The 13,641-nt window shown below is 37.6% G+C and overlaps 1 protein-coding gene across 1 annotated transcript; it reads right to left on the bottom strand.

Moving 5' to 3' along the window:
- Positions 1 to 11,103: 11,103 nt before the first annotated feature.
- Positions 11,104 to 13,326, bottom strand: bhlhe22 (basic helix-loop-helix family, member e22). Its single transcript, XM_043225618.1, has one exon. It carries the CDS (start codon positions 12,746 to 12,748, stop codon positions 11,957 to 11,959), a length of 792 nt encoding a protein of 263 aa, XP_043081553.1. The 5' UTR covers positions 12,749 to 13,326; the 3' UTR covers positions 11,104 to 11,956.
- Between the last annotated feature and the right edge of the window lie 315 nt (positions 13,327 to 13,641).

The raw sequence follows: 13,641 nt of genomic DNA, 5'->3' as shown, positions 1-13,641 counted from the left end.
GTGTGTTGTACTTGTGGCATTAAGTGTTTTTGATACGGGTTGTTGGTGATAAAACTTGCAATCAAACTCATAAACCTAGTAGTTTTTGATATAAGCACGGGATTTTTTTTACATGTTGTTGAAAAACAGTCTAATATAGCGGGGGGGTTAACTCAAATAGACTTCAGACCGTACCATATCATAACGTTTTACAGCAGCTAATGCAAGAGGAGTTTCTTTTATGTAATTCTACTCATTCGTTTACCCCTTTTACTAATTTACATATTATTTTAATAAATATTTGTTTGCTTGCATGTATGTGTTTTTGTATATAGTAAATAAGCAAAGAAATTATGTGTGTATATGTTTTTACTTAATTATATGTGGGAAATAAGAAAAAAATACTAACATATTTTACTTGTAATCTTAAATACTTATGTGTTAAAAAATACCAGAATAACATGATCTTGCAGGAAAGTGTTTGTATGCTATAGCGTCCGTGCTAAGATTCTGTTTGCTTGTTTTTTCTTCAGTACGTGCTGTTTATCACTAATGATTCAATTAAAGCCTTTTATCAGGATTCTGATGGGAACTAAAATAAAAGCTCTCTTGTATAGATGTCATATTGGCAGAGTTATTTATTTAATCTAATATATGCATGACTTCAGCCACAGTCGTTAGGTTCTTAATGAATTGTTCTATTTTATTTACCCTAATCACGTCAGACTACACTCCTTAATAGCTGAGCAGTTTTTAGGTTAATGCGTTAATTGAGATATGCAGCTTTTATTTCTATATTCAGATAATATGTGGTTGAATCATCATTTAAAACCAGCATTAGAGAGCACTTATGTTGAGCATTCAGCATGCTTTATTTTTAATCTGGCTCATTACTGATGATAAATTACATCTTAATTATAACGATAAACACCCTGAGTAAATGAATGAGGTGTATCTGACAGGAGGACTAATTTGCTAATAACTATCACCCTGTGAATAAATGATGACACCTTTCATTTTGCTTTTCACATTAGTCATGTCTCTTTTGTATTCCTTTTAATATAGATCCTTTGGATTGAAATGCGATATTTAATATCGATTAAAGGGATAGTTCACCCAAAAATGAATAATTTACTCACCCTCGAGTTGTTTCTTCTGTTGAACACAAAAGAAGATATTTTTGTCAGCCATTTACTTTCATAGTTTAAAAAAAAAATACTATGGAAGTCAATGGCTATATATATCTATGTATAGGGCCGTGGTTAAAAGAATAAAATCAAAGTACACAGCAAGTCTCAGACATTTGTTCACAAACGCAAAATCCCCATGTCACTCTATTGACAAGCTTAAGTGCTCAGATAAGCCTTGAATCATGGCACTGTACCTCGGAGCAACGACTCAACCGTGAGCTAAACCTCTTCAGTGATAAACATTAACGTGAGGCGAGCAGACAGAGAGTTCCTCCATTAAAATATACAGCCCTGGTTACTCCACAGGAGACCGACGGCTCGTAAGACGGGACGAGGGTGTGCGACCTTGAACCATTAACTATTCCTGCTAATTGACTAATAATAAAATGTTTTTATTGTGCAAAAAAAAAAAGCCTTTAGGATAATTGAATTTTGCCTCACTTTGTGATAGGTCTGGATTTTTGCTGAGGTTGTAAAACATGACTCTTAATTGTCATAATGAAAAAGATTACAGTGATGGCTGTGATTACTGTCCTCGCTTTCTGTAGCCATCGCTCTGCCAAACTTTACATTTAAACCAGACTCATTAAGCTGCAAATTACAGCACACAAACCCATTGGTCCTCATTAGCATTGACTGATCCTTAGCTGGGCGGACACCCTCACGTATTTTAATTAGCTACACCTCACATCCAATCAGTCTAATAACAGGTGTTAATTTTTCATTTCCTCTTTTCTTTCTTCTGTTATCGATGTTGATTGCATAATATGAATGGGCACCTTAGATCGCATGATCTGTTTGACCTTTTTTGTATGCTGTCTTCAAAAAAGTGCTAACAGTGTTCGCCAACTTCTTTTTAGCTCCAGTACCTCTTTAACAAAATGTGTTCCTATTAACTTTTGATACCAGGGTTATTCGTCGTACAGGATTGAGAATGCCTTTTAAATTCTAATTCAGTTTATGAATTTAAACGTGAATTCGTAATCAGTATTAGAATTAAGGAAATGAATACAATTAAATCATAATCTTATTTTATCATTTATATATATATAGTCTATTTTGTAATTTTTAATTTGCTTATATGTGTGTGTATGTGTATATAAATCTAAAAATAATATATGACAAAAAATTGCTGTCAAACGGTTAATGGCCATTAACTGCATTCAAAATAAAAGTTTTCATTTACATAATATATGTGTGTGTGTTGTGTATATTTATTATGTATATATAAATCCACACACATGCATGTATATATTTTTAAAAAAATACGTAAGGCTTATATATTAAATATATTTATATATGATCTAAGTTATATTAAAATAAATATATAAATGTAAATATGTGTACATATTTTCAAAATATATGCACAGTACACACACACATATATTATGAAAACAAAAACTTTTATTTTGGATACGATTAATGATTTGACAGCACTAGTATTTGAGATGAAGTACTGTATATTATATCATTTTATTTATAAAACATCAATTTAATTCGAAAATGCTTTTATTTGCTTTTCCTACAATTACGTTAAATTATTTTAATTTAACTTTTTATTTTATATTATTTATTTTTAATGAATGAATTCGTTCACTCTTTATGTTTTTTTTGTGTGTGTATTACTCCCATGAACCCCTTTTACTCATTACTCATACCTAAGACAATGCGGTTTCAAATCTTTTAAAAGTCATCTACACAGAAAACGCCAAGGTGACAGAAGGTACATGGGTCTGTTTTGATTTCTGATTAAACTTACAGGAGTATCAGACAAGTTTTGTCATGTTATCATGTATTCTGCTGCATGAAAACTGTGACGCTGGCTCTGCCCTGAAGGCAAGCAGTCAAAATGCATCAATCTCAGCCGAAGTTTTGCTTACGTGCCTGCAAATACAAACCCTGCAACAGCGTCTTAAACGACGCGGCTTATACTGTATACATTTTCAATTTCTACTTTGCATAAAGGACCAGTATTTCACATTTATGTCCCGTTTAGCGATGAATCCCCAGCACGGTGCAAACTAAAGATCAGGCTGTGGTCTATGCAGCGCTGTCCCATATATAACAGGGACTGACGGGTCTTCTGATAGGGTGTCAGTTTGACTGTGTGTTAATGTTAGGTTGCCGGGCCACGCTCCCAGTCTCATTACAGCAAATTTAGTCCGCTGTGAGCACGAGAGTACCGCTCGCATGCGCATTATAACAAAGAGATCTGTTTTGATATTAGCTCTAATGTTGAATTTTGCAAAATGAACCATAGCAGTTTACATAGCAGCCTATATAGAGATCAGCAGGACAGCTGGACGGGATCAGCGCTGGGCAAAGCAAATTCCCTGGTCTGCGAGATCCCTGGCAGATATTCAGTTCCGACTGAGAACCTTGATAAATGTGTCTTTCTCTTTTTAAACCGCCCCATACAGCAAGACCACCACCGTAGGACCCCTCATAGTAATCAATAATACACAGAATAAACCGCTTGATGCCTTCCGGCGTTATCGTAACATGATGTTAGCAGCATACGGGCATCTGAATCACCAGCCGTCATCCATCATTCCTTTCCCGGTAGAATAATTGTACGTGCCTGGATGTCGATAGTCCTAAAACGGCATTCAGATTAAGTGTCGGAGCACTTCAGTGACATTAGAGCTGTTGGTTTTAGGGTGTTTGACTGAATAAAGCGTGCGCTCGGGGGGAGGCGGGGGACTGTGTTTATGGGCCGATCCCTTGACATGCCCTAAATTGCCTTGTTTGCTCAGCACATGCACAGAAACAGATGCTGCTTCACTGCGCTGGGTCATTCACTCCATCTCCCGGTGCTTTGAGGAAGACCTTCGTGGTTAGTCTCGTCCTCTCCTGTCCGCGTTTGTTCATACTGTTAAAGCAAAAAAGCAAGCGTTTTTTTGTAATCGCGAGATGCAAAAATGGTTTAGGAAGCGAGCCATTCGAAATGAATTAATCCACTTTGGCTGAGGCTAATGTGACTGCCATCATTTACTAATTATCGTCTGGCTTTCTGAAAACCTGTGTTAACTGAGGGACCTCCCCAACCCCTGGAGAGGAGGTGGTCTGTGCAGACATGTCATTTAGAGCTTTGTTACGGAGGTTTGTGCTCTCTGGCCTGGATTATTATGATTAAGATCCACCTCGCAGACGACTGTCCAATTGTCACCTTCATTATGCCACCGGATCTGGAAGGGCACATGTGTTGTGCCAATTCTTCGTGGCACCAAATAAATGCTCATTGTTTTGCTGTCATCTGATGGTTGTTTCTGTGCCATTACGGAAAAAAAAAAACCTTATAAAGGTTTTATCTTTTTTTTCACATCTAAAGCCATAACACACATCTAACCTCTAACACATCTGCTGATTATAGTAAGAAAGGCTTGGCTTACAGGATGTCACACTGGATCATGACAGTTGGCAATTAAACACACTGCCATTGCTTTTGATAAATGTATGAAAAGACAAAAGACTTAGAAAGTGCCGTAGAGCCAGCAAATATAATATCCTAAAGCTGAATGTTTTTTGTTTTGTTTTGCACTAACATTATGGATGCCCAATATGTTGGTGGTCATGTTGGTATAGGGTTTTATATATATATACAATATAAGTAAATGCAAAGATTTTATTTGTGTTATAATGTAATTATAAATGACTATATATACATGTAATATATGAATAATTATTTATTCAAATATATAAATTATAAAATAAATGCATTAAACAAATTATAAATTAAATAACACATTAAAATTGAATCAATTATGATTAATTCGTAACATAGCGCAAGTGATTTTATAATTATATAGGAATTCATATTGTGTGTTGTAATACATTATAACTTTTTCAGTCTTTTAACTTTTTCTATTTCTATTTTTAGTACTATTAGTGAATCAAGTTCATTCGAAATGAGAAATGTTGGCAATTTTTTGTCTTCTTTTTTGTTTCAATTTAAATATTAGTTTCTCGTATTTCAATTAAAGTTTTTTTTTTTCGGTTAAAAACAATAACCCTGTATAGTAGTCCCATATTTTCATTATTAATTAATCATATTATTAATAATTACATATCAATTATTTAATTTATTAATTTAAAAATTATTACTGTAATTTGAAGCAAGCATGTCAAAAAGCAAACTGGTTCAATTATAATTAATTATTGGCTCGCATCATATTCACCAAATAACACTGCATCTCTTTACATCATACTCCATTATAAATCTTTTGTGTATTTCTTTGTGGCTCCTGCAGATTATCAGGCAAATGAGGCTAAGGCTTTGGTGGTCAGACCTTCAGATTTTGTGAGCGCTGGTGGAGAGAAGTCAGCTTTGATTACAAACTAAGTGCTGCGCTGCCAGACGGGGGAGGGTCTACACGCTGATATGCATTCTATCAGAATGATTCATGCAAATTATGCACATTATTCCTGCAGGAATTTCCTCTGAAACTGCCTGGAGAAATTGCCGAAAATTAGCCATAAAATTCAGCGTGTCGGGAGTGCAAGGTGAAGGCCACTAGGAAGCCAAGGACACCGGGCTTGTGGTTATTCTGCGTGTGTGTGGTCACCTGGTGGTTTGCCCATGGATGTGAACGGGCAGCGTAGTGTTCTTTAGAGGATTTTCCTCTACTAACGCACGGATGAGATTTTCAGTCACATGTCTGATAATGAGGTCGTGAGATGATGATGAGCTCTGTGAGTGTTACACTAAAACACATCCCCAGCTGCTCATTCATTGTGTCCTGCACCCTGACTCGTTTGTTCCTGTTGTAGCATTCATTCATGTTATCTTCCATTAGAACATTGTCTTAATTTGCAGATTAATTAAAGTGATCAGTTAACATCTTGATGAACCGGTTTGTTTTTCAGCGTTTGCATTAAGAAACGTTCGTTTTGAAGAGCAGAGTTGAATCGGTTAGAGTGAATGTTCAAGTCATGCAACTAAAACCTAAAATCACTAAAATATCACTAATATTTGTCTACTTCTGTTGTGTAGTATCTGTAGTATTTTATTAAAAATATTCAGGTGTGTGTGTGTGTGTGTGTGTGTTTTAATCTATAGAAATTTAAACAGCGATAAAAAATATACACGTTTTAAAAAGAGTGTGTGTGTATAAAGATATGAATATATAAATATATAGATATATAATATTTGGATTCATTTAAAATATATTTATATTTATTTCTGTGTCTGTGAAATACGTGAGGACTATATTTATGCATGAAATTTCAACGTGATTAAGAGATAATAAAAGATATATGCATAATATGCATAAATCTGTGGAATGTGAAACTTTTAATTGTTGTTGTTTTTAGACAGTTATTTTTACAGTAGTTTTTAGTATGTTACAGTAACCTAATCAAAACAGACATTATTAATGTTCTAATGCACATTATCTTCACAAACAAATCATATTTTTCTTAGAAATGTAATTTAGCTATAATAAAACGCGCTTAATAGAAAAAAAAAACAAGTGATTAAAAAAAGAAGATCGATCTATCTATATACAGAGAGAGAGAAAAAAAATGTGTGTGTGTGTGTATATATATATTTTTTTATGTTCATGAGGATGTAATGAACAACAACAGCAAAATGTTGTTTTGCAGGCTACAGGGCCCTTAACAATTAACTCCCTTTTTTCTCATTAGGAACACAAAGCCTTACATAAATACAGTGCGTAATGTAGAACATGAATGCATACATTAATCGTGGGCCACAATCAGCAGGGGTCTTGCTTTAACTCCATATGTCTGCTCTGAGCCTCATATGGCTGATGCTGAAAGCCTGGCCCGCCTCATGGAGCGAGGGAGCAGGGCTGGGGATGTTGCTCTGACTGACTCCCCTGGTAATGTTATTGTCCCGCCAGCACTTTACGCTTCCCCCACAGCCACATTTAATGAATATCAGGAGTTGGAATGTATTTCAGCGTAGTGTACACGAGGGTCAGTGAGCTTTGAGCACAACCGTAGCCCTTCAATGTGCACGCTGTGATCGTCCTGAACAGGTGCTGGACTATGTTGCTCATAACCACCTAAGCGTACCTTAGAATATGCACATTAATATTCATATGCCATTTACAGTGGTAAAAATGAATCATTTTATAAATGAGTCATTTGATATGGCAAGAATCGGGCCGTGATCACACTTTGTCAGTTTTTTCTGTTCGGAACACATATGGTGATTATGTGACAACAGTTTCATGTAATGAAACTCCCATGCCAAAGTATTTTTACTTTTTTTAACTTTTCAGAAACGCGGTCGCTTATATTCTCGCTGCTTTTAATTAAGTATATTGAAAACAAATTACCACATTTTCTGTGTCATAACCCCTAAACTGTCTCTAATTGGGCTGAACCGAAACACTCTGCGTATGTTACAAATTGAAACATTTTCCCTCGAAGCCTAACGAGACCGTAGTTACTGGTGCAGGTGGTCCCTCACCTTTGACCTCTTGTGTAATACTAATCTTTCACTAGCAGCATTGTGTCTGAGCAAAGCCTAATCCCAAAACAGCTCCAAGAACATCAGATTATTATTTAAAGAAAAGGACAAGGGATTAAGATAATAAAACTGTCCATTAATCTCATTCATCTAGACAATAGACAATACAAATTTAATTCAGTGATTCCTGTTTTTTCAAATAATAGCTTGTAATCACAAGTGACAGATCTAGACCGTGACTAGATTTCCAGTACTTTCTCTGACGAATTTGGCATAATTACAACACATAAACATATATAAAGATCAAGTGATTGAAGGCTTTAATCTTTTTAAGACCAAAAATGCAAGATGCACAGATATTACCGTGACCTAAATTCAAATACAAATTGCAATTGCATCGCGATTAATGTCACAGAAACAAATTTGACAAAAAAAGAAATTGTTATAAATATATATATATATATATATATATATATATATATATATATATATATATATAAATAAATGGAAAGAAAACTTATTCCAGTGCGCCTTATTGACAAAATCAGATCAGTTTACCTTAATATTGGGTATTTTGCACACTGTTTTTTTTTTTATATCCGCATTATGCACAGCTCTCCCACAGCCAAGTGTGAATTACAGCGTGTGACATTGGGGTAGCGTCGCATGTATACAGCATATTTCTTCATCTTCTTAGTATAAGAACAGAGAGATGATTCAATTCCTAGGCTTTGAGCCTGATTCTGATATGAAGAGGACGGTCCAATAGGGTCCTCTAATGTATACTTTGAATATCCTTGTTTATCACCCCCAGCATACATCACATCTATATTACAAATAGGTGCCCTGGTAGCTCTTGATATGGTAAATTGGATATTTTATGGTTTATGAAAAGCCGCCTTTTTTATCTTTCACTTTTATTCATGACCTCCGAAGCTACCACGCAGACATAGTAAAGACAGGTTAAGCTTTATTAGGTTCATGAATACAAACACTGCTGTGATTCTGTGTCACCGTTAAGGTGGTTATCTCTTAGTTGCCTCATTGCTTTGGAGTTTATGTGAGTTTAAGCAGCACAAGCTCTAGAATCTGTGCGATAGGACTTCCTTTATGCATCCCACTGTGTTTGATGGATCCCGTCCTAATACTTTTGAATTAAGCCCTTTGTGAACTAATTGCCGTATTAAATAATGCATCCCAACACGATCTATAATTAATGCACTGTCGTTATTATCTCGTTGCCTGTTAAGGTATGCGAAAAGGCAGTACTAGTTGCTCTGAGAAAGTGAACATGGGAGCGAATGATGGAAATCATGTAAATGGGGTCTTGGAAGTAGTTGACTCCACACAGTAATTGCTGACAGTATTTATCCAGGCAAGGCTTTGTGATGGCTGATTACTGCTGGCCCTGATTAACGACTCCTGCATGTGTCTCCACATCTGTGCTGTGCAGAGAATTAGAGAGGACAGAGTAATACCATAATACCAGTGCTTTCCAAATGGCTAATTTACAGAGTTGAAAACATTGGAAAGAGTCAAGGTGTTTCAAAAACCGCCTTTCTATCTCGTGCGGATTTGGGAACTTTTGATGTTTTTTTTTTTTTTTGTGTGTGTGTTTTGATTGTTTCATAGCTTATTCATCTCCATTCATTGCACGGAATACTGTACTCTTTTTCGTTTAGCAAATGCAATTTTTTCATTACGCAAGCTAGTGCATTTTTTTTTTTTTCCGAGATATTTTGTGCTCCGTTAAATATTTCATTGGTAGAGAAAGCCTTTTTTTCCCCCTACCTCGCCTCTGATTTCATGTGATTATTGTAATTGGCTAATGTGTAAAATTAGAAGGGGCTTGGCTTTTTTAATTATGTATGATTTTGTCTCATTAAACGGTGGCTGAGCGGGGTTGCCAGGTCGTCCCTTGTAAAACTGAGCGAAAAATCTGGTCTAAAACTCTTTAAATGGCCCTGACAGTTCTCCTTCATCCTTTTCTGAAAAGGCATTTCCGGTGACGTGGATTACAAAGGTTGTGATGTCATGCGGTGACACTGCTCGTCATGTGTAGTGTTGGTGCTGTCCCTGGTGCTGAACTAAACACGAGTCACATGGTGCGCGAGAAAACACTTTGTAATTGTTAAAAGTATCTGATAGGAACAGCTCTGTTCGTGACACCCAAAAACCTCTCACTTTTTGGCGATTAGATTTAGATTTCATCCCCCTCAGATCTCTCAAAAAATACTCTTGACAAGACGTATTAAAACTTACTTTAGTTACTTATCTAATACGTCGGTAACGTGCAATCTAACTGTTTTATCTTTTACTCAAAGGCGCTGAATCAAGCCACGGTTTTTAAGAGAAAGTCTTCGATGTTAACAATACTAAGATTTCCTTCTCGCACTTTCGTTTATTAGTAGTAGCAGTGTGGTGGTTAGTATCGATTCTTAACATTTTTTAAAGCTTTTTCACCTTTTTTATTTTGCTAAAATAATGTAGTAAATAAATAACTAATCGTTTATAGAGCCTAATTTTCTAAAGAATGATTTTTGATATAGCCTACAGAGCCTATAGATTTTTGAAATACATCGCCTATAGAGTCGCTATATATTTGAATATTGCATGTAACATTTAATATATATATATATATATATATATATATATATATATATATATATATATATATATATATAGGCCTAGTTGGATATTGCATTTTTGTGCCTTAAACATTAGCACAAGCTCGACTATTTCATTTAAGAAAATGTCAGCTAAACGTGAGCCGAATGTCCTTCAGATGCGATTGTTGTTTGTTGTAGTAATGAAGTTTTCAAGTTTATTTCGCGCTCGCTGCCAGCTTCATGTGAAAGGGCATCTCCCTGTCCGTATCTAATCGTCCCGTCGTGATGGACAACCGAACTAGAACAATGCAAACTAATGACACCGACACCGATGCTGGTGACTGTTTCCTGTGATTAAAGACACCCAATTACGGCAGCGAACAGTGTCGTAATTATGTTCCTTAATCACATCCAGGAGGTTTAATTGCCTTAACGATGTGTTTAATTAAAAAGAATATAGGTATTACAGTCGACAGTTTTGATACACTGTTGTTTTCAAATTAACATTATTAGACAACGTCACGGATTTTCTTTTAATAATCATGATCGGGGTGACTAAGCTTTATCCTGTAATACTAGCAGACATTCTCTTTTAACCGTGGGGCATCGTTGCGCGTAAAGTCCGGCCTTTTTTTTTTCCAAGGGCATTTAAATGTAAGCGAGCATAAAATTAAAAGCACTCGTGTTGTACAAACCACTGATCATTTAAAGAGAAAAACGGTCGTTTCTACTTCGTTAAACGTAACTGAATTGTTGTTACCAGATGCCGAAGTTTATAATTTAACAAATTGCGTGTCAGCAGTAAAATATTTTTTTTTTCTCCCGAGCCAGAAGAAGCCACGAATCACTACCAGAGGCATCACAACACACAACCAGGCGTAAAACGTTGGATCAAAATATTTTAATAAAGCTTTCCAATACATCGACACATACAAATGGCCCTCTGTGGTCATATTGATACTAATATATCTACATTGCTTCCAGCCTCGACCTGACAACAAGTTGAAACCGCCACGTCTCTAGCCAAACTGCATGTGTGTTTGTAAAAAGCCAAATCGGCGAGATTTACAGCAATGATGACAATGCATAATCAGACCAGGCATGCAGACCCACTTGATTTCATCCATTTAGAGAAATGAAAAAGGCAAAACAACTTTTTTAAGATTCCACCAAACTAACAATATATTATATTACAATTTTTTTTTTTTTAAAAATGAACGATCTCAACTAAGCTTTCGAAATAACACGTAGGCTACTTTGGAATAAAGTCCAGCACGCCGCTCCTCCCAGCAGCTGCTTCGTAAAAACACAGATGTCACTTGAAAGCAAACATTTACATAACATAAATTCAAAGTAGCAAGAATACGCATTATTGCAAGTTAAAAACCTTAAACCGTTTGGCATCATAAATAAGGTAAAACATGGTTGCATGTTGTCAGGTCAGTGATACACGTCATTCTGAAGGGTCCACGATAATTAACTGTTCATTCTTCATCATCATCATCATCATCATCATCAGTCATTAGACTTTGTTTGGTTTTCATCCCACTCTCACCAGCACTTAAAGTATAGGCTATACCGTATTTACACAATCAGTGTTTCTTGGAATGAAGTTGTGTAAGAAAAGTTTTTAGCATTCTTCTATAGCGACTTCATTGTAAAACTGCTGGCAAACATCAGTCTCTCTTTTTCAGAGTCAAAAGTTGCGCGTGTGCTTCTAGCAGAGTCGGCTGCAGAGTTTAAGGCTTGTCAGTGCATTGCTTACAGAGGCTGGAGGTGACATTGTTGAAAAGGGCACATTTGTCTGGACAGGAGGACGCTGCGACTCCTGCGGGGAACGGGTACCCGGGTACAGGCGGCTGCTCGTACGCGCTCAACCCCGGCGTGAGAGCTGTGGTCGCGGGCAGCGAGGCGGCAGAGATAGCCTGGCCTTGGTTGAGATACGCAACCAGCCGTCTCATCTCCTCCAGCGCCTGCGCCTGCATGAGGATGTAATTTTTGGCTAAGAGCAAGGTGGCAATTTTGGAGAGTTTCCGTACAGACGGACTGTGCGCGTAAGGGATGACCGCGCGCAGCTCATCGAGCGCATCGTTCAGATCGTGCATTCTCCGTCTCTCCCGGGCGTTGATGTTTAGTCTCAGCATTTTTTGCTCTTTGTTTTTCTTACCTCCCTCTGACTTTGCGCCGGGCACCGTCGTTCTCCCGTCCGTCATGAGCATCATCTCGCACCGGCCGTCACTGTCATCGTCCGGGCTCTGCTCGCCGCCGCTGCTCTCCGCGGCCGAAGTCCTGTTTGCGCTCTCGCCGTATTTCACACACAAAGATCCGGTGGGCAGACCCAGCGTGCCCGCTCGCCCGCCGGGCTGCACCGGGTCCGGGTCGGTCTGCTCAAAACAGCTGATGGGCGACTGGCTGTCCCGCGAACCGAGATCAATACCCGCAGCCGGTCGAAATGAGTCCATCTTTTTGCTCGAGACTGCGCTGAGAGTTTTGTGAAAAATGTCTCCACCCAAGTTTATTCTCCTGTCCATAGTCTCCCGAAAGTCGGATGCGATGATGAGGCTTCACTCAGCCGCTGTCCTCTCCTTAAGTTTCTACTCTATGAAGTGGAGTTGATGTTGATGGCCGCTCCGCTTGTCAAGTGAGGCTCCTCCTAAAGTGCTCTACACTGCGTTTATCGTGTTGAGACGCACTTTGTAGATCTCGGCAGCGATCAGCATCAGCAGCAGAAGGGGGAGTCTTTTACATCATTATCTCAAGTCGGGCTATTAATATGAAGAAGATTCGCCTATCGGGATTGAGCGCGCGCTACCCAATCAGGTTAACGTTTTAATTAATGGGATTAAAACGGTAACAAACAACCCAAACGGCTTTCTCGCAGCTTTACAAAAGCACCCCAGCTCTTTTATTCCTCTGCCCATCTGCGTGCACCCAATGAGCAACTGTGTTTAAGCCGCTGTTGAGGTTTGTAGCGCAAAAACTTATATTATAGCCTACGTTCTGCGCTGATGGTGCTTCCTGATGGACAGGCTACCGCGGACGCGTTTCGTAATGTCAGAGTTTGGACATAAACTCTGAGGAGGATACTGAAAGGGGGCAAATGCTCAGGTCAGATGACCACGCAACAAACTCTGGAATCAACTGTGTCAAGCTTTGTGTTTTCGAAAATGCAGTATTTTCGTGGGACAGGCAAACGTTAACACTGGAAATAATACAACTGAAAGAAAAACAGTTATCGTCTCGTCGTGTGGCAACGTTTATTTCGATAGATATTTAGTAGGCTCGTGTTACTTTTAACAAAAATCTTTTCGACGCTCCCAATAATCAGTGCATTTTTTTTTGTATTCATATTAATTCATATTACATAACTTATTTGGATGAAGTGTAGCCCGATCTTCAAAGCAGAGCGTGAAAAAAAGTTTCT

The sequence above is a fragment of the Puntigrus tetrazona genome, chromosome 24, assembly GCF_018831695.1.
Source record: "Puntigrus tetrazona isolate hp1 chromosome 24, ASM1883169v1, whole genome shotgun sequence".
In the NCBI taxonomy this organism is placed as follows: Eukaryota; Metazoa; Chordata; class Actinopteri; order Cypriniformes; family Cyprinidae; genus Puntigrus; species Puntigrus tetrazona.
This window is presented reverse-complemented; position numbering and strand designations above follow the sequence as displayed.